At 33.1% G+C, this 21346-nt stretch overlaps 2 protein-coding genes and 1 pseudogene across 3 annotated transcripts; 1 reads left to right on the top strand and 2 right to left on the bottom strand.

The window, feature by feature from the left end:
- Window positions 1–869: 869 nt before the first annotated feature.
- Window positions 870–9328, bottom strand: LOC123907859 (dolichyl-diphosphooligosaccharide--protein glycosyltransferase subunit 2-like). 2 transcript variants are annotated; one of them, XM_045958401.1, is made up of 20 exons: window positions 9134–9328; window positions 8920–9052; window positions 8444–8633; window positions 8234–8323; window positions 7410–7472; window positions 7120–7189; window positions 6610–6674; window positions 6279–6333; window positions 5428–5555; window positions 5230–5345; window positions 4857–4926; window positions 3618–3722; window positions 3410–3499; window positions 3158–3306; window positions 2814–2925; window positions 2652–2735; window positions 2341–2421; window positions 2029–2253; window positions 1323–1445; window positions 870–1138 (listed from the first exon to the last, which is right to left on the bottom strand). In XM_045958401.1, exons 2-20 carry the CDS (start codon window positions 9048–9050, stop codon window positions 1022–1024), a joined length of 2064 nt encoding a protein of 687 aa, XP_045814357.1. In that variant the 5' UTR covers window positions 9051–9052; window positions 9134–9328; the 3' UTR covers window positions 870–1021. The 2 variants fall into 2 exon arrangements, with proteins under 2 accessions (XP_045814357.1, XP_045814274.1); XM_045958318.1 differs by having other exon boundaries at window positions 2029–2421; window positions 9134–9289.
- A 2934-nt stretch (window positions 9329–12262) lies between these two features.
- On the bottom strand, window positions 12263–13630 carry LOC123894883 (annotated as a pseudogene).
- A 4376-nt stretch (window positions 13631–18006) lies between these two features.
- Window positions 18007–20905, top strand: LOC123922068 (uncharacterized protein At1g03900). The gene is made up of 3 exons (XM_045974813.1): window positions 18007–18799; window positions 19523–19807; window positions 20334–20905. The coding sequence occupies exons 1-3, from the start codon at window positions 18308–18310 to the stop codon at window positions 20394–20396; spliced, it is 840 nt and encodes a 279-aa protein (XP_045830769.1). The 5' UTR covers window positions 18007–18307; the 3' UTR covers window positions 20397–20905.
- The last annotated feature ends 441 nt before the right edge of the window (window positions 20906–21346 follow it).

Below are 21346 nucleotides of genomic sequence, written 5' to 3' on the forward strand. Positions count from 1 at the left end.
AGAGTTATATTTTTGTCTCATAAGAAATTTGTGAGAGACCAAATGTCTTCACTCTAAATAAAATAAAATAAGAGTAGAGAAAAATATAGCAAGAGAATCTCTACTCTGTATATAGAGGCTCTATGACTCACATTTGACCAAACTAGAGGACCTGTCTATCTGCATTTTTGTTGTTGTACTTCATTGTATAATATTTATTTGAGTAAATTATATTTCTTTCCTCGAGAGATTTTTAAATTATATTATCCTCCTTCTTATGTAAAAATATCAAAGATATTTATCACAAAAATATTCATTTTTGTTAAAATAGACTAAGTGTGTATATATATATATATATATATATATATATATATATTAACATAATGGAAGAGGAGTGTAATTCAAACTTTTTTCAATATGATCTAAATTTAGTTAAATTTGCAACATCAAAGATTATGCTATTAAGAAGAAAATAATTGTAAAAGAAAAATATTCAACTAAAATAGATAGTTTTCAAGTGTCTTATGTTTAAAAAAAAAAAAAAAAGTGTCTTATAATTGTTATTTAAATTTAATCTAAGGTTTGAAAGATAAATTTATCCAAAAAAAAAAGGTGTGTAGTGTGAGCATATAGTAAAATAGTTGGCAGTTAACTTTTGAATTGTCATTATATATCATTATGTAATTGGTATAGATTACAATGAGCTTTATTGCCAAAAAAAAAATAAAAAAATCGAGATCGTAGTAAAATGTAGATAAGTCTAAAATGTAAGATAAATCCCATTTAAAAAGTCGTTAGATATTTCAAAATAGTATCTATAAAATGTGACATGATCAAGTTAAACCAAGATAGGCTATTTGTGGGGATGGCTTCATCAGAATAAACCAAGATCAAGTAAAAGCTTACCTCGTGCAATATAATGATCTCTAAATTTGTCATTAAATAATACAACAAAGGTCCTACAAAATTGGATCAGTATCATAACTCTAGAGGAAAACTCTAATGCTCTTATCTCTTTATGAATAGACATTATTTGTTTCACTCATGCAGATTTCAATTTGGTCGATGTTAAAGCAAGATAGGAAAGAATCCTGTGTCCAAAAAACATTGTAAAAACTCCCAAAAGACCAAGTGTTTTGAGTGTGGTAAATAGGTCCAGCTGCAGAACAAAAATGACGAGAGTAAGTACTCCAGAGAAAAAGAATGAAACTGACAACATAACACTGTTCCAATGAAAACCACCATGGATGGGTGATAATAACTCCAAATAGAAGAACCTGACTTAACCAAGTTTAATTTAATTAGAACATGTAATATCTTAAATGATTGTACAGTGGACATACCTTCAACCAGAAAAGCACATAAAGCAACAGAACTGCAGCAAGACCAAGATGGAAAAGGGTGGCAAATGTAGCAGGTACTGTTGAACCAGGGAAATTCTTCAAGTTCACTCCCAATCGTAACAACTGTAAATGATATAAAAGAGAACATATAACGTTAACTACCAAAAACTACAGATCAAATCAAAAGAAAATAAAGCTGTGTAACAACATTGTTTTTCCTTTCACTTTTTCACTTCTACCTTCCTATGCATAGGAAGAAGGTAAATATACCTATATATTATTAACACATAGAGCTGCCAGCCTAGACTGACAATAAAACAACTTAAACGCTAACAACATGCAGCCATCAATGCCGTTCAAAAAGATAACATGGAGCCATCGATGGACCAGGCCTCGAAGAGGCCTAATTTTATAAAGATAACTGCTCCAAACTTTAAAGTTTTAAGCAGCATCTACAAAATATTACATGTTGAAGTTTAAGAATAGTATCCTGTATGTCATGAAACAGTGCTCTTAACTTGAAATACTTAGTACTCCAAGGAAAAGACAATTTCCCCTTCATAAATCGTATGCATTTCTGATAGAGAAATATATCTCATTGGGAACTGGTAAGAGAGTGTCAGACTATTCTATTTGGGTCTCAATAACCTAACTTAGGTTCATGAAGAGTTTTTTGTCCTATTATTAGTTTTATCAAAAGACTTACGCCGACCAAAAAGCCAATGAATGGCAAAAGGATCAAACCCAAAAACACGAGAGAAAGTTTTTGGGGTGGTCGCTTTTCAGGAGCCCTGAATATGTGGTTAATCTCCGCATTGGGACCATATCTTGAGTAAGGATCAACAGGTGGTAGAGGAGGACGCGCTGCTTTCTCAGGAGCTTCTGGAAGATCTAATTCGACATGGCCCAGAAGTCGTGAGAAAGAGTTCTCCTGAAACAAAATATTTTTATTCAGATTTCTGTATAATAATATTAGAGAAGAACAGGTAACTTTAAAGTAGTAAGTTGTGCAAGATACCATGACAGCATCACCAACAGTCAGCTCAATGTCATATTTGCCAGAGAGATAAAAAAGTTTTTCCACCAAGCCAAGAAAATCCTTAGAGCCAAAATAACAATGTCAGCAAAATAAGGAAAATTGGAGGAAGATGAGAATCAGAGTAACATACAGCCTCCCCAGATGTACAAGGTAAAAATACAACATTATAAGCAATTATCACCGACAAGCTCAAAAACAGACTGATCTATTACACAATTTAACAAATTGAACTAGTACTCGGGAGAAATAGTTAACTCTAGACAATGAGATATGTCATAAAAGATACTTACAAAAATTATCTCAAACTTCTTTCCAGTATTTCCAACCAAAAAGATGTGTTCAATCTTAGTTTCATGGTGCAACTTTAAAAATGCCTGCAGAACAACAAACCCCCAATAAACAGAGCATTCAAATGACATTCATTCATAAGGTCATAAGAAACAACTGCAAACCTGATGAGGCTTAAAAACACGACCATTAGGAGTTTCTAATTGGAAAGACAGTCTCAACTTCTGAAGGTGGTTTGCCGAGAGTGAAACAATATCATTTCCAGACAAATCTAGCCTGGATAGGTAAAATGTGAGCGTAAGTTGAAAATGAACAAATTGGAACCATGCATGAAGCATGAATACAGCATTACGATACAAATCTACATGCAACACGTTCAGATTTCAAACAGATGACATGATAGAATGAAGAAAATCATCACATGACATACTAATCAGAAACCGCAATTTTTCTAAATGTCACTGCAGAAAATTTACAAATATAATGCTAAACAAAAATAGAAACATACGTGTTATGGGTTTCAACATTTCCAAGATCACTGTCCAGAACTGCAATTTCTGCATTGCCAACTTTAATAACGCCGATGACATATATTGGCACATGAATTTGGCCTCCAGTAGCATAGACGTTTTCACTTTCAGAATCATGTAGCACAATCTGCAAAGCAAGATAAAATATTTTCACCAATAGGTTGATACAAATATACCTTGATGCAACTAAAATGGAAAATATATAAACTAAACTACACAGACAGGAATACCTCCAAAACAAAAACATATGTCCCCACATCAACATTTTTTGGGAAAGAATCCAAGAAATGAAATCCACTTTCTTGGTTATACTGAAGCTCCTGGATCATGCAAAAATAAAAGGCACCAAAACATAAGAAGGATTTCGACTAAACTAAAGAATTGTATATAGGGAAAATATTATCAAATCTCAAAAGAAGTCAATGAAACATCACTCACCTTGCTGTCAATAATAGCTGAATCTTTTGCACCAGTGCTAAAAGCTCGAACAAGCTTAACTGTTAGAGGAGGTGCAGCTGAACCAAACACCGTACTGACCTTGACCTGATTGATTTGTAACGGTTATATATTCTCAACAGTAAAAAGTAACAGAAATGCTGCAGAATCACAAATTTAATTCTTTGACGAGACTACAACAGAAGATTAAAATTATTTGGCTGAGTGAAGAAGATGCTGCTGCAGATATTAACATGCAAAAAATAGGTGGAAATGCAACATTGGAACAAGGAAGAGCTCATGTATCTTCTTTCTTTAAAAAAGCCTAATCAGAAATCTTAATAGCTTTGATAAATTTTTCAGACTTCAAGTGGTGGAAAATATGAGCTTGCAGGGTTGTGGCAGACAATCAAAATGAATTACAACAAAAGAGCTACTGGATTCTGCTTGTCCTTTATTGGACAAAAACGCCAAATGTCATAGTTGAAATTCCACATTGACTACAGATATAGTCAAATATAATCAAAGTAGTTTTTATAAGGTTTGGCCAATCCTCCCTTCTTGTTTTAGCTTTTGGGGTTGAGTCAGACCGAAAGCTCAAATTCAAAGATGGTAAAAGAGTCTATCCTAAATCCATTATTGTCCCTCTAGATGTGTCTCATGATTCACATTCAGCTACGGATGCAGCCCTGAATTGAGTCATGTTGCACGACCCAGTTTCAAAAAGGCATGTTAGGATAGTTCTTTTGCATTTATATATAGAAGGGGCATTAATCAGTCAAAAACATATATTCCAAATAATTCTTTAACACACATTTTTGGTCCCCACTCCCTCCAACACTGGGTTTTATTATTCTTCCGGTTCCGGTCTATACAGAGTTTTGCACCCTCTCTCCTTTCTTATCTGCTTTTGGTCCCCTTGTCTTGTTCAGGGACAATGTTGTCTCTTCTTTGATGGCCGCTTGCTCCAACCACTTGTTCTGAGTTTTTTTGTCACTCGTTTTTATATAAAAGTAAAAATTTCCTTTTTATATATTATGTATCATAATAAGATTATAAGATTCAACTCGCGATTTGGAAAATAAGTTTTCCGATTCACGATTCGAATCTTCATTTGATAACCATGATTGGGACAAAAACACAATGTATGCCATCAACTACTCACCAGATTCCAAGTTCTAAAAAGTGTCATCATAATACTAGCAAAATAAGTATTCTAAATCCACTAACTTAGTTACATACCTTAAACTGGCCTTTCTTGGTCAACGAATATACTGTTTCGGGAAGTGACAATATCAATGGAATGGAAATCCTACCCACAATAAGAAATCCAAGTTAGATATTGTTATTGAAATTTGAACATCATAGAGGCCAATACATACATCAACACAGAAGAAAACTTAAGTATCTCCATAAAACTCCCTTTGTCCCACAATGAGTATCACATTTGCATACAAAAATTATCCTAAAATAAATGTCATTTTCAATTTTCATTGTAATATTAATTACTTTTTATTCCAATTGTATCATATAATTAGTCTTTCCATAATTTGCGTTAACTAAGCCAGTGTGACACTCATTGTAGGATGGCGATTGTTCCTTGGAAAGCACTTGCCTGTTGCTATCTAAAAAGGATAATGATTCAACTTGATTGAAGAAGTCCTTGGCATCTCCTGGGATTCCAATGCTGAGGAAAAATTTTGCTAAACCCAATATTGTATCCCCTGGAAGCTGGAAAATGCAAAGCCAAGACATCAACATCAAATTCTAACATATTGAAAAATTAAATAGCAATTCCTCATTCCTTACTCACATTTATTTTCCCAGAAGTTACTGCAGCAAACGCATTAACCCCTCGAACAACAGAAGAGGTTGTAGAAAGAGAACCTTGAGGCTCAGATCCTCTAACAAATTTCTCATCAAAATAAAATGCTCCATCATCTGAAATATAACATGTTAAACTTAGTCCAATACGATAAGGGCTAAAGGCAGGACAGTTCGTGCGATACACAAATTTTAGGGGAAAATATATTTAGGTGGAATAGGGAAAAGAGCATTTTTAATGCACAAGTGCTTCAAGAAAATTATGCCACTTGTTGTCAATTGACACACTGCATGACCAAAATGCACTGCAAAATTGCATGCGTACAAAAACCTCAACCCTACAGGATAAGTAGAATTTGATTTAATGTATTTAAGATTCAAGCAACTTGAAAATGTGTACCCACTCGACTCAGGATATTTAACTTAGTTCATATAAGCAGGCGCTAAGTTTATCAATTTTTATCAATAATAATAAAACGGTCCTGTTACATGCAACTGACGTCGGCAGTTGATCTAACATAAACCATCAATTCTAGCAGTTTCCTCTAGGGAAGCTTACACCTACAGTCCCAAACTATCGATCTTAAGGAGGTGATTGTAACTTAATCAACTTATAAACAGCCCCTCTCCAAAGAAAAAACCAAATAAGAAATCAAACGCGATGAAACATAAAATGCACTAAGCGCCATTAACAAGAAGAAATTTTGAATACACCACTTACCAAAGAACAAATGCAACAGACACCACGGCTACTAAAGCAATGCTAGGTAATTAGAAATATATAAATAAACATGAATAGTAATCACTTTTAAAGGGTTAAAAGCGAAGAGCTTCACATACCATACTTCTCAATGCTGTCAAAAAGCTTCACAATACCATTTTTTACTATACTGACCTGCCAATATAGAGCTAACATAAGATATTGATATAAATGCATATGTTGGCTAGATGTATCAAAAGCTAGAAAAGTATGTGTAGCATAGGCTAAAATGGATATTCAGATGTAGCAATAGCATCAGTGAGTTTAACTTCAGATTCACAATATGGTCCGTAACAAACTGTGTATAACACAATTCCGTGCATGAATTTCTGGAAAGTGTATGAAACTTATTATTCAACTTTAGAAGCTTTATAACAGTGAAGCAACCACTACAAAGATTCAGAACATTACCTTACTCTGATCAATTTCAGAAGATGCTAGTGAAATCACTCCAGAAAGACCTTCAAGAGCTAATCCTGTGAAATACAATATATGATTATAATGTCAGTACAGATAAATGATAGAAATTTCAATCTTTTGAAGGACCACAAAATGCTCGCTTCAGCAACAAGAGTGTTGCATGTATTGGGAAAAATTAACAGCCCTTTTATTTAAGATAAAAAAAAAAAATCATTTTACTTTGTATAAGAGTTGATTATTTTTTTCAAAACGCTAATTTGTATGTTTATAATTATAAAAATCACTTTTTAAAATTTTCTCTCACCTACCAAACCCATTCTTTCTCAGAAACTACTCAAAGTAGCTGTTTCTTATATCAGATTTCACATTTTTACATTGAAAATCCTCAAAAGTGATTATTTCTCCAACAATTTTTTTTTTCCTTTCATAACGAAAGTAATAAAAGAATAACAAATGAGCTCTGAATATCAACAAATTTCCATGCAATTTGCAAAATATTACCGGAAGCATAGGTACTAGACTCTGGATTATCGGAGCTGTAGCGCCATCTTCCATCACTTTGGCTTAGAGCCTGCCAAATTTAAAGGACGTGGAATCAAATGTGAGCATGACAGTTTCAAGTGAAATTGCAGAATGGTTGAGGTAGAAAATCGGGGAAACTAATAAAATTGGGTGCCGTACAGTTATTATACTAAATTTCCTATCACCCACATTAATGTGGCCAAGAGAGTAGTCACCAAGAAGCAACCCTAGTTTAATCTTATTTAATAGAAAACAAAATAAGTACGGACCTTAATTGAATGAAAAATGCCATTAGCATCAGTAAGAAGAACGTCAACATCAGAAGCCTGATCCTGCATACAAAGAAGGTAAGGAATGGAATAAGGACACTAACGGAACATCACACACAGTAATTGAAGAGAAAATTAGGGTACACTCTGCATAAGCTGATAAACAACTTACAACAATAACCTATCTAGAGGAGCTTATGAAAATAACTTGAAAATAGCTTATAAACATATCAAAATCAATTTACATATGCTCTTACAAACACTAGCACAAGTGCTTATGTCATAAGATAATTCCAAACACTAGCACAAGTGCTTATGTCATAAAATAAACCCACTTGGGGTTGGTCGAGTGGTGTTGGCTTGGGCCCTTGGAGTATGCTCCTCTCAAGGTCTCAGGTTCGATTCCCACTGGTGCCAATTTCGGTGGGCTAAGTCCATACAGAGCAAAAAAAACTCTGGCTTTAAATGGGGCCCCCGCAAGTGGGCGGTGGGATTGGTCCCCTTGGATTAGTCGGTCCTAAGGCCGGATACCAAGTTTTCAAAAAAAAAAAAAAAAAAAGATAATTCCAAATAAGCTCCTCCAAACAACCACTAAAAAAGTAAGTAGTACTAGTAACGTGCCAAATATCTAAAATTGACATAAGAATATTTTGTATATTCAGTGAATAAGGGGTGTATCATATGAAAAAGTAAGAGAGAGATGCAGATAAATGTATTCGGTGTCTGTATTTTGGGTGTTCAAATAACAAATGGTATCAGATAAAAATCAGTGTGGGTGCTTGATATCTGTGTTCACAAAGAGTAAAGTAGAAACCAAAGATTACCTTTATAAGAACCAAACTTCCAACTGAGTAGTATATGTCAAGCAAAGTACTTGCATCATGGAGAGTGGCTTTAAGTCTTGAGGCAATATCCTTTACAAAAATAAACAACAGTGGCTTCAGTTTTCAGCAAACCAAAAGCAACCACACAAAATCCTCAACGAAACAATAACAATAATTAATGCCAATCGAAGAAACACAGAAAATGAGTACCTTGAAAATTGTGCCATCAATATTGCATTTTAATATGCCATTAACTTTCAACGCATAGAACACATCCTTAAGAGGGGAAGAAGAGCCTAGATTTTCCAACACTTTTTTACAAGTGTCTGCGGTATCAAGAGGCTTCTTCTCAATAGCGAGAATCTCAAAAACTCTCAGTGCCTCATACGCATCTTCTAAACTGATAACACGCAACAAACACATCAATTAATTAACCTACGCGTTTAAAATCACTAGAAAACAAAATCAATTATATAAATCTCAATCTTTCCAATGTTATGTGCATAGATCAGAATTAATCGGTTAATTATCACATAATTTATATTCTGTAAAATAAAAGGATTTGACGGAATCGATAAAAAGGAATGTAATGCAATGGATCGGAAATCGGAGTTGAGATGAGAAATGAGGGTTTAATTAGGGGTGGGGGGGGGGGGGGGGGGGGGGGGGGGGGGGTTAGTTGTGACCTTGGAGAGATTTGATTGAAGAGATTGGAAGCGGCGGATCGGTGAGAATCGGAGATTGGTTGAGGGATGGAGATGGAGAATGGGAGAAGTAGCAGCAGGAGAAATGCTGCTCCTACTGCGGTTGTGGCCATTCCTGCAGAAGAAGAAGAAAGCGATGATGGTTTAGGTAAAATGCATTCGGAAGAAGAAGAAGAAGATAAAAGAAGATGCATACGTTGGATTGAATGAGAGGAGATCGGAGAGTGTGTGGTTTGTTTCAGAACAGTAAACGCAGGCGACGACTTGCAGTGCTACTGTAATGTAACTGGCTACTTAATTATACCGGTGTTGTTGTGTGATTTTCGTTCGATAATTTGATGGTTTAAGAGAAAATAGGACCCTCGGGTCTAATAGAATGACATTGACACCCCTGTTGTTTAAAAACTTACACTAATCTTTTATATTATAAGCTTGTATACACAAGTAAATTCTAAACCCTAATTTGTTTTCTCTATTTTGTCTTGACTATGATTCGAACCTACAACCCTTCGATGCAAGACAATATTTCCAACCACTATGGCAAGTATACCAATTATGATTAAAATTATGTGCAATAATTGATAAGCACCATCAATTTTAAAAGTATATCATATTAAAATTATTGTTAACTATATTACTCCCTCCGTCCCAAATTATAAGGAAAATTAAAAAAATCACACTTATTAAGAAAAATTAAAATATGATAATTTGAAGTACGTTTTTGTGGGTTTTTATTGGAATAAGTTGCATAGAAAGATGTAAAAACAATTTTTATTGGTTGTTGTTTATTGAGAAAATGAGAGAGAAGAAATTTTTTATGAAAATAAGGAAAAAATATTCTTGAAAATGATTTTTTCTCTTATAATTTGGGACAAAAAAAATGTACTTTTTTCCCTTATAATTTGGGACGGAGGGAGTATTTATTATCACGAAATATTTTTATGTCTTTTCTGATCAATGATTTTTTTTACTGGATCATAAATTTAGAGAATAATTATCATGTGAGATTTGAAAAGTTATTATCACGTGTAATTTGGCAAGTTATTATCAAACTCAATTCTGCTAAATCAATTTTTTTGCAATACAACCGAACACAACCATGGTCATGTCACTAATCACATTATTTATTTTGATTTTAACATTGCAGATTTAATATTAACCGATGATCAATTGATACAATATGCACTAACAGACCAATTGTGATTTAAATTATGTCCACAAAGTGTTAAGCTCCATCAACTTTCATAGGAAAGATTTCATACGACAATTAAGCACCATCAATTTTCATTGCACAATTTAAACAATTAAAAACCGATAATCTCTTATCTCTTATATTATAAGCTTGCTAACATAAGTTAACCCTAAACCAATTTTTTCCCCTCTCATTTTCTCTTTCTTTTTATTGCAGCTTTATATTAAAAAAATACAGATTTGTTTACGATAGGAATCAAACCTGCATCCCTTACTTACAATAAAACATTTTAACCGCTAAAACATGTGCTTCAATTATGAAAGAATTTAGGAATCCTAATATGTTAACCCTGTTTTCAATAGATTTGAACGGCAGAATTAATCACAATTTTTATTTATTTATGGATGTCTACTTAAGTTTATGTTCTTGATTGTGTCTTTAATTTTTTTTTAACCTTTAATTATCATCAATATTTTAACCTTTAGTTATCAACAATTTTTTTTAATAAGTAAACAAAATGATGGGGTTCCAAAATTATTTTAAAAATATATAAAATATAAAATAAGCACATAAACAAATATAGAATAATTAGTTCATGAAATTCTCTATAATACTCTTATTGAAAATGCTCTTAGAATTTTTATATTTTATTTTTTATTGTTACATATTACAGCTAATTAGACACATAAACCGCATTGGTCAAAGTTCTAGTTTCCCTTGAGTTTTCATCAAATACTATAACCATCTAGGGATGAGCACGGACCCGCCACCCTCAATCTCGAGTTCAGGTTCCCACCATTTATTATCTCTCCATTTATTCTTCATTTAGAGAGAGATAGACACAATAAAAAATTAGTGGGGTCCACAAATTAGTGGGACACACTTTTAATGGGTTCCACTAATTCTTAATGTGTCTATCTCTCTCCAAATGGAGAATAAATGGAGGGATAATAAATGGAGAGAACCTGAACTCCTCAATCTCGTAGAGTTGAGATCAGCTCCATTAGTATATCCTCTTTTTCCTCCATTAGTTGCCTAGATATGTGACATGTGGCAATAAAACAAATCAACGGTTCAGGTTAAAAAAGACAAAAATTGAAAGAAACATGTAAACTCTTTGCTAATCATTCACCACTATCATCTCCTTACTCCTTGCTAATCACGTCCCTCTTCTTCTTCTTCCCTTACGCAATTTCACTATTAGGATTCCTTGCTAATCATTCACCGTCGTCATCTCCTTGCAACTCGCCGCTGAAATCAACTCTCCATCTGTCTCAACACCATTCTCCGCCATCACCTCTCTTTGTCAGTACCAGCACCGCTCGCTGTCACCCTCTCTATCCGTTTCGCCGTCGTCGCCGTCATTTTCACAGTTTCAGTTTAACGGTAAATGGTGATTTGATACATTAGTGATTTGATACATTAAAATGTTAATAATTTGATACATTAGTTTCACTATAATAATTTGATATATTAGTTTCACTATAATATTTTGTTCTTCTTCACATTCTTAGTTAAAATGTTAATAATATGTTTACAAATGTTGGTATAATATGTTATTACGATGTACATGTTTAAAATATTGGTTTCACTATAATATTGGTTTCACTATAACATTAGTTTCACTGTAATATTGGTTTCTGCTATATACTAACATGAAGAAGACTATACTTTTACAGATAACATGAATTCATCATCAATTCCGGTAGTCGATTCCGTTCTCTCTCTTTTCGATCTGCAATCTTCCACTGTTCTCTCTCTTTTCCATCTGCAATTTTTCAATCCACACTTAAGAAAATCTAGACGACATAGCATGAAGAAATTTCAACAACATTAAAAATTTGCAGCAAGAGAGCAAGAAAAAGACACGGTTACTAAGCCGCCAAAGTTTTGATACCACATGGTTTGCTCGTTGTTCCACTTCATCGCACGATGCAGCGCTCACTCTTTCTCTCCATCGCAGCTCGCCGTCATTTTCACCATTATTACCAACTTCAGTTTTAGGACAAACGAGTGCCATGAGCGATTAGGTTTCAACTTTAGGATCGTTTTTTTGTAATAATCAATTGTAGCTGTAATTTTAACTTTCAATTTTAGACTGTAATTTTAGCTTGTAATATTTCTACTACATTGTTATAATAAAGAAAAATTAACAGTTGTTATTTTTGGTGTTTTAGCATTAAAACTCTCACTTAACTGAGTAGACTTCATACTCGCTGTGAATGTTTTCCGAACATAAGTCCATGCCGATTTTTCCTTCAATTGAAAAATCGTATGCAACCACGAACCTTCCGAAACATTATGCTCAACAAGTAAAGAACTTCATGCTTGTAAAAATTCACCTTCCTCTTCGTGTAGATCTATGCATGCTTCAAAATCCTTACCAAATTGTGAACTCTTTTGATATAGATGGTTCACATGCCTTATAGCATTTTGTCTTATATGCCAAGTGCACAGTCCATGAAATGTTTCCGGCATAACTAAAGAAACAGCTTTCGCCATTGCGGCATCTTGATCTGTTAGAATTGTTTTAGGCTTTGCTCCACCCATTGCTTTGAGAAAAGTTTCAAATAACCACTGAAAAGAAGGGATTGTTTCATCATATAACAATGCTGCCCCAAAAATGATTGTTTGCCTGTGATTATTAAGTCCTACAAATACTCCCAATGGCCGATAATCCTTATTTGTCTTATACGTGGTATCAAAAGTGATGACATCACCAAAATACCCATAATCATTTATCACTTGTGCATCCGCCCAAAATATATTTGTTATTTCATCATCAACATCCATTTGAAAGTCATAAAAGAATGAGGGATTTTCACTTTCATGTTTGAAATACTTAATCAAGGCACCCACTTCACCAAACTTTAGTGAATGCATCCTTTTGGTTCGAAGGTAATTCTTAAGGTCTTGTTTTGTAAAACCAACTGTCTCTAACCCACCAGCTTGCTTTGATATATATATATATTCATGTAAACCTTTTGGTCTTAATCCAGATTGATCCCCCAATACAATTTGTGTTGCTTGTGCCTCAGATATGCGCCGATGAGAGCGAATCATGTGAACATACTTTTGTGGCTGAAGAGGGTGGTCGTGTTTAGCTACAAAGTCAACAACCTTATATTTCCCTATCTTCCGATCAAGTCGAATAACCATACGCGCTTGGCAGTCCGTTCTAGTTTCTGCTCTATTGCGCTCCCCTGTCGGCTGACGGCTTTTGTCAACACCTCGTATATCCTCTTTGAAGCATGTGAATTTTCTTGAAGTTAAGACTCCATCCTTTTTGCTTTTGTTTACATATTCTCTGCGAATACCGAATCCAAGTTTTTTACTGTACTCATTATAAAAATCATAAGCAGCTGCCTCAGAGTCAAACTTCATTTCCAAGTGTGGTTCGCTATCGACAATACTGTCTTGCCCAGGTTGCACATTTTGTTCATGGATATTGTTCACCCATTTATCGACACAATCGACTACCGGAATTGATGATGAATTCATGTTATCTGTAAAAGTATAGTCTTCTTCATGTTAGTATATAGCAGAAACCAATATTATAGTGAAACTAATGTTATAGTGAAACCAATATTATAGTGAAACTAATATTATAGTGAAACCAATATTATAGCAGAAACCAATATTATAGTGAAACCAATATTTTAAACAAGTACATCGTAATAACATATTATACCAACATTTGTAAACATACTAGACCCTTACCCGTGCGATGCACGGGTGTTATTTTTTGTTTATAATATAACGTCAACTAAAAAATTTAAATAATTGAAGGAGGAATGACCTATAGTTGAAACTTGAAATAAAAAAATATCATGAACATACATTTTTTCTAGGCAATGACATACATAGTTCATAAGTTGTTTTTTTGGTACAAACGTATTTCTTCAAGTTCTTCCAACTTTGTAACCAAAAATTAAACAAACAAATCAATTATTAAGCATAAACAGTGTCAATTACTCGGAGAAACACAATTATACATATAGATAAAGTATATCAATCTCTAAATTAAAAGCAAAATATATATAATGCAAACATAAAAAAGTATAAATAAATAAATAAAAAACAATACACTATTTAATATATATATATATATATATATATATATATATATATATATATATATATATATATATATATATATATATATATATATATATATATATATATATACTCCCGTAATAGAAACTCAAAATAAACAGTAGCATATATAAAGACAATTGCATAATAGTAGTATTACATTATAAATATATAAGCAATCACACCAAGTCCTACTTCCATGATGATAGTAATATCTACCTGGACAAAAATTAAAATAAAGTATTTGTTAGATCAACCAATGTAAATATATCTACAAAACAAAAGATTTTATAGATATTCAAAGCGTATGAATTAAAACTACTGCTGTAAATATCTTGAATGCAAAGTAATTAAGAGGGGAAACAAAAATAGTTAAAATGACGAACTATTACCTAATACCATGAGCAAGCACATTAAAAAGGAACAACATGAAAAAATAAGAAGGATGAAGAGGTGAATGTGAAAGGAAGATAAAAAAAACATAGGTAAAGAAGAAAATCAATTATTTCCAAATGACTAAGGGTGGAAGGAATTTAAAAACAAACAAAGTATTTATAATGTCCACCGAAAAGATAGGTCCTTATATGAAATTAAATTTTTACAACTTTTCATTGCTTAAAAAAACTTTTCATTGGAAACCATTAAATTTCTTGGTAATTAAAATGTGCATATGAAAAGGATAATGGTGTATGAATAGAAATGAAAAGTCATATGAATGCTTCAAATTAAATGTGGCATATGACAAATTATTAGAATAAATGTGGCATGTGGCTAAATAAACAATTAATTACAATTGTTAATTTTTTTTTTTAAAGAAAATGATTTAAAAGCTATGATTGGTTAATATAATTAGGGTTAGGATTAATGGTAGGAGAACTATTAGGATTTATATATATAGTTTTTTTATTATTTATTTTTTAAAGAAAATGATTTAAAAGCTATGATTGGTTAATATAATTAGGGTTAGGATTAATGGTAGGAGAACTATTTAGGATTTATATATGGTAGGAGAACTATTTAGGATTTATATATATATATATATATATAGTTTTTTTATTATTTATTTTTTAAAGAAAATGATTTAAAAGCTATGATTGGTTAATATAATTAGGGTTAGGATTAATGGTAGGAGAACTATTTAGGATTTATATATATAGATTATTAACATTTTAACTAAGAATGTGACGAAGAACAAAATATTATAGTGAAACTAATGTATCAAATTATTATAGTGAAACTAATGTATCAAATTATTAACATTTTAATGTATCAAATCACTAATGTATCAAATCACCATTTACTGAAACTGTGAAAATGACGGCGACGACGGCGAAACGGATAGAGAGGGTGACAGCGAGCGGTGCTGGTACTGACAAAGAGAGGTGATGGCGGAGAATGGTGTTGAGACAGACGGAGAGTTGATTTCAGCGGCGAGTTGCAAGGAGATGACGGCGGTGAATGATTAGCAAGGAATCCTAATAGTGAAATTGTGTAAGGGAAGAAGAAGAAGAAGAAGAGGGACGTGATTAGCAAGGAATAAGGAGATGATAGTGGTGAATGATTAGCAAATAGTTTACATGTTTCTTTCAATTTTTTTCTTTTTTAACCTGAACCGTTGATTTGTTTTATTGCCACGTGTCACAGATCTAGGCAACTAATGGAGGAAAAGGAGGATATACTAATGGAGCTGATCTCAACTCAATCTCGTATACTCTTCACTTTGTTGTTTTTATCCATTTTCAATATAAGAGATAAATGTTATATTTTACAAGCTTATAATATATCGATGAAATAGGCGCAAAATGTATATTTATACTTCTTTTCTAATTGATCTATTATTGTCTTTAGATCTACAAATTTGAAACAAAATAACATCATCACCTTGTTTATTTTATTTTTTCATTTAGTTCTCCTATCCTTTGTTACATTCTGCACAATATATTGAATCATTTGAAAATTAGAAATTTTTGAATAATGATGTTTTAGATGTAATCAAAATTTCAATCTAACCTGCAATAACTGACCCGAACAAACCGAAGATGTAGGCGGTGGCATTGGGTCCGATTTAAATGGTTGCGTTTTTTATCAGTTTTATGATTTTCGGCACGAACCCGACCGAAATCGATCAATGCTCATGCCTATAAAACATCTCACTTCCCTATTAACACTGTTAACTTTATGTTGATTTTTATTGTTAAATTTTTTCTTGCTAACATAAAAGATTTAAGAAGAAGAAAAAATCAAGTCATGATCCCAAATCTTGTGAGAGTATCAAGCCGAAGACGAACGCCTCTTCAAATATATGTCACTCGTGAATGAGAGTTTGCTTGTATGTCACAGTCAACGACAAACTCAATCGAAGAGGAGCTCCGTTGACCACAACTGTTCTGATAAGATAATATCAGCTATAAAATTAATTTATATAAATTTATATTTTTAGCTTATGAAAAATAATGTATTCAAATTTTATATTTTATATTATTATTAATTCTTACTAGTTAAGTTCATGTGAGCTTAGCTCAGTTCGTAGGGACATCGCATTATATGTGCAGGAGCCCGGGACACTCCACTTATCCACCTTTAAGGTGAATTTTCTATCCACTAGGTTACTTGAAAAAAAAAATCTTACTGGCCAAAATTGTACTTTTATAAACATTTTTTTTTTCATAAACAATTTTAAATAAAAACTGTTTTGTAAAAATTAAATCTATATATATAAATCCTAGATAGTTCTCCTACTACTAATCTAACCCTAATTGTGTCAACCAATCATAGCCTTTAAATTATTTTCTTCATTTTAAAATTAATTGTAACAATTTTAATTACAACCTATGAATGAAAACACACCTAATGTATAAGATGAAAAGTTTTCATATCATTGAATAAATATACAAATAAAAAATCACAATTCATCAATATTATTGTAGATTAATATTGTATTATTTCCACTATGATGGAGTGTTAAAATGCATGAACCCACTATTATGATGGAGAATTAAAATGCTTAAATGCTTTCATATTTTTAAAGTCAATGTAATTGCTTACCACCTCTCAATAAATTCTTATGTTTGTAATTCTTCACCCTTTTCTATTCTTTTCATTACCTCTCAATATATATTGATGCTTTTAGTCTCTCTATTTCATTTAAATACCTCACAGTGAACCATTCTCTCCATAAACCTCTTTCTCACCCTTATTTATTCATTTCTTTCCCTTTTTTGTAATATATTCAAGTTTTATAAATATGTTGTTTGTTGATGAAAAAATGAAGAATTATCTTGATATACTTCTCTCATTTTAACAAAATCTCTATTGATGTATTTTTTTAATTATTATTATTGACTTTTTTCCTTTTTTTTTTACTTTGATCATCCAGAGCGATAAGATTCATGCTACTGTGAGAGAGTTTGGTGTCAGAGATTTAAAAAAATGGTTCAAGAAGGATCAACATATGAGGTTGAAAAAATATTGATTGAAGGAAGTGATCCGAAATACAAAATTACACCACATAAGTATAAGTTGAATTGCATGTTTACTACCACATAAAAATATTGTTAACCATGATGATGATGATGAAGATACAAATGTAACTTCAAATGTCGTGTATAGAGAAATTTTTTCAAATGTATAAACACATCTCTTATGTATATCTTACATTTACATGACTTTTAATATTATTATTGTTGTTGTTATTATTATTTTGATAATACTTATTATTTTAATTTATACGAATAATTTTTTAATATTATAATATAAAATAGCTCATAGTACCCGTGCATCGCCACGGGTAAATAAATAATCCAAATGAAGTAACAAGCGCTTATCTTGTGCTATAATAGCTGTTTGGATAAACAAGGCAATATAATTATGAGGTTTTTGATGAGTAAGGAAAGAAGAGGGAGGAGCTAAGGTGAGGATATTGGTAATGTGACTGTGTATCTATCTTCCTAAAGCAGTTAGTTGGGAGAGAGAGAGAAAGACACTGCACCAATCTTCAATTTTCTGATTAAATTGAACAAAAGATAACGCGTCTTTCAAATTCATTCAAATTAAACTCTCTCAAACTCAAACGCAACCAAAACGATGTCGTTAGAAGAAGAAGATGAGGGTTTCGAGCACACGCTACTTGTCGTACGCGAAGTCGCTGTCTACAAGATCCCGCCGCGCACAACCTCCGGCGGCTACAAGTGCGGCGAGTGGCTTCAATCCGACAAGATCTGGTCAGGTCGGCTCCGAGTTATATCACGTAAGGACCGATGTGAGATCCGGTTAGAAGAACCGAACTCCGGCGATCTCTTCGCAGCGTGTTTCGTGTTCCCTGGTCAGCGCGAGGGTTCTGTTGAACCGGTTCTCGACTCGTCTCGCTACTTCGTTCTCAAGATCGAGGATGGTCAAGGTAAGCATGCGTTTATTGGATTAGGGTTCAATGAAAGGAATGAAGCTTTTGATTTCAATGTTGCACTGTCTGATCATGAAAAGTATGTACGGCGAGAGAATGATAAGGAATCCGGTAACTCCGATGACGCCGAGGATTCTCAGATCGACATTCATCCTGCCGTTAATCACAGGCTCAAGGTATTTTTTTTTCTTTTACTAATTTTGTGTAATCGATCTAATTCTTACGAATGTTTCCAATTTTCAGTTGAAATATGCTTTCTAATCAAAATCTTAGTGGACATGTTCATTTTTAGCATGTATATTGATGTAGTTCTTGTGTACTTTTGATTAGTGTCAGTTGTTGATGAGCTAGAGTCAATGAAGCATGGTTCAATGTTGTGGTTAAACAATCATTGAAATACTCGTGTTATGATTACAGTTGCTTTATGCTATTTTCATGATGATGGTGAATTGAAAAGGGTGGTTTGTTTTGGTGAAATTCGATTTTTAGAGCAATTTGTTTGTTTGTCAGACAATGTTTTATATGGATCCGGCTTCTCTAAAGCAATCCACTTTAGAGTTTAAAGTGTGTAATTAGTCATTGATTAACAAATCAAAAGTGGATATTATAGGTGCACCATAATAAATCACAGGGTTGTTAAACTAACAACCATTGATTTCCTCACTTTAGAGGATCCAAATCCGTTTTAAATCATGGTCCCAGTCATGATCCTTGGCATTATGGATGATTCTGGTCAAATAAGGCTGAAGCAGCTTCAATAGTGGCTGCAGTCTGGAGAGACATCAAAATTCATAGACTTTGATGTTGTGACCTAGATTGCTGACCTTGTGGGCGTGTTTTTCTCCCTTATGGTTCATGGTTTTTCCTATATTTGATTGTATTTGTCAATTGGTCTGTAGGCGGGGGAAACCATTAGGATTAATGTGAAGCATAAGGCAGCTGGTGGAGCTGGCATGCTTTCAGCTGCTGGCCTAACGGGCGGGCATGTAGCAACACCAAAGCCAAAAGTATTGAACCTTGCTCCCCCACCGGGTGCAGCGAAAATCAGATCTGCTCTCCCACCCCCACCAAATGATCCTGTTGCTGTTCGGATTGCTTCTACCATTACTGGATCTAGTGTCAAAGGGACAAACGAAGACGCGAAACACTCTACTGATTCTCTATCAGATCTTTCTCAACTACAGGTATGCTGGTCCTGCTCATTCTCTTAGACAATTTGAAGATTATTCTAATTAAATCTAATTTTGAAGATTCTGTGTCTTACCTATCTAATCTTAGTACTTAGGTTGGAATTAATTACCTTTACTTTTTCATTGTTGCCATCTCAATGCTGTAACCCCCAAGTTCTAAGTTTTTGTTCCTTTCCTTACAAGGCGTTTAACAGAATATTTGGTACACTGGTAGTACTATTTACCCTCTGCTAATGAAGTAATAAAGTAAACACTTAATAATAACAATACTAACGACATTTCTTTGTTATGCATATAATAATTCTGGCAGTTTTGTTTATTGAGTTGTAGTTTCTGATCCCATGTATCAATCTAGATTCCTACATAAAGTGACTGTTTTAATTTGCAAAACAAGCAATTATATTGGTTATCCATATCCATGATCCTTTGACTTTCCAGTTTAATTTCCCTACATGGGCTGAAGTCCTAGACACTATCTAAAATGAACCATTAGTAAGATATTTAATGTTTGCACTTACAGAAGAATCTTCCAAAACCAGCAAATTCTGGATCAACAGCTGCATCAGGATGGGCAGCCTTCTGATTATATATACAGACACTCCTGGATCGAGAGCTGCATCTGGATGGGCAGCCTTCTGATTATATATACGAGTATAACTACGAGGCTTTTGTTACTCTCTGGTTTATTTTTGGGGTTATTCATTCTGAGAAAAGAAATAGTGGAGGAAGCTGAAGAAAGAGGTGTGTCATAAGTATAGTTAGCACAATACTGAGTAATTCGATTGCTCGAGGAATGTCCTGGAAATATTCATGTTTTTCCTTGGTTTGTAATAACAGGTTTCTATATCCATGTAAAATTAATTTCTCCCTGATCCCTTGATTTCACCCAATATTTCTTGATCGAGGCATGTGCTTGTGATTTTCGTGCTCAAAGAAGGGTTCTCCCCATGCCCAATTTGTTAACATGGGAGACCGCTTTTCCAAATTTATTTGAACCAACTATGGGAGGAAATTATTGTCGATGTATTAACTGAGTTGTCTTATAAGAACATCAAAGTACAGACGGTGATATTTATCACTATCTCTCTTTTACTTTTTTATTTTCTACAACTTTCATGTATTTCTAAAATATACATAAATTAGAAATTGTCGATGTATTAACTGACTTGTCTTATAAGAACGTCAAAGTACAGACAGTGATATTTATCACTATCTCTCTTTTACTTTTTTATTTTATACAACTTTCATGTATTTCTAAAATATACATAAATTAGAAGACACTGAATTTGTCATCAAATTATGGTGACAAAATATAATTTCTTATTAACTATTGTGGTTTTTATTCCATAATAATAATGGTAATAGTTCAATACGACAATTTCAACAACTGGTGTGCTTAGTTTCACGCCCAAATACAACAGCTGTGGCACGATTTGGATTGCATGAGAATTTGGCGTACTTAGTTATGCTCAGACTTCCGATCTTGGCTCTAAATATATGAACTCTTTAGTTAAGTGTTCGTAGATATATACA

This window comes from Trifolium pratense, linkage group LG1, assembly GCF_020283565.1.
Source record: "Trifolium pratense cultivar HEN17-A07 linkage group LG1, ARS_RC_1.1, whole genome shotgun sequence".
Classification (NCBI taxonomy): domain Eukaryota; kingdom Viridiplantae; phylum Streptophyta; class Magnoliopsida; order Fabales; family Fabaceae; genus Trifolium; species Trifolium pratense.

Bases quoted from the DNA above. Each gene is read 5' to 3' on its own strand.
- LOC123907859 (XM_045958318.1), bottom strand. From the start codon at position 9,050: ATGGCCACAACCGCAGTAGGAGCAGCATTTCTCCTGCTGCTACTTCTC. The intron at 4,927-5,229 runs GCAAGTGCTTTC...TATTGTGGGTAG, and splicing joins TCCTTTTTAGATAGCAACAG to GATTTCCATTCCATTGATAT. The intron at 1,446-2,028 runs GTAAGTCTTTTG...TATCATTTACAG, and splicing joins TCATTGGCTTTTTGGTCGGC to TTGTTACGATTGGGAGTGAA.
- LOC123922068 (XM_045974813.1), top strand. From the start codon at position 18,308: ATGTCGTTAGAAGAAGAAGATGAGGGTTTCGAGCACACGCTACTTGTC. The intron at 18,800-19,522 runs GTATTTTTTTTT...ATTGGTCTGTAG, and splicing joins CCGTTAATCACAGGCTCAAG to GCGGGGGAAACCATTAGGAT. The intron at 19,808-20,333 runs GTATGCTGGTCC...TTGCACTTACAG, and splicing joins CAGATCTTTCTCAACTACAG to AAGAATCTTCCAAAACCAGC.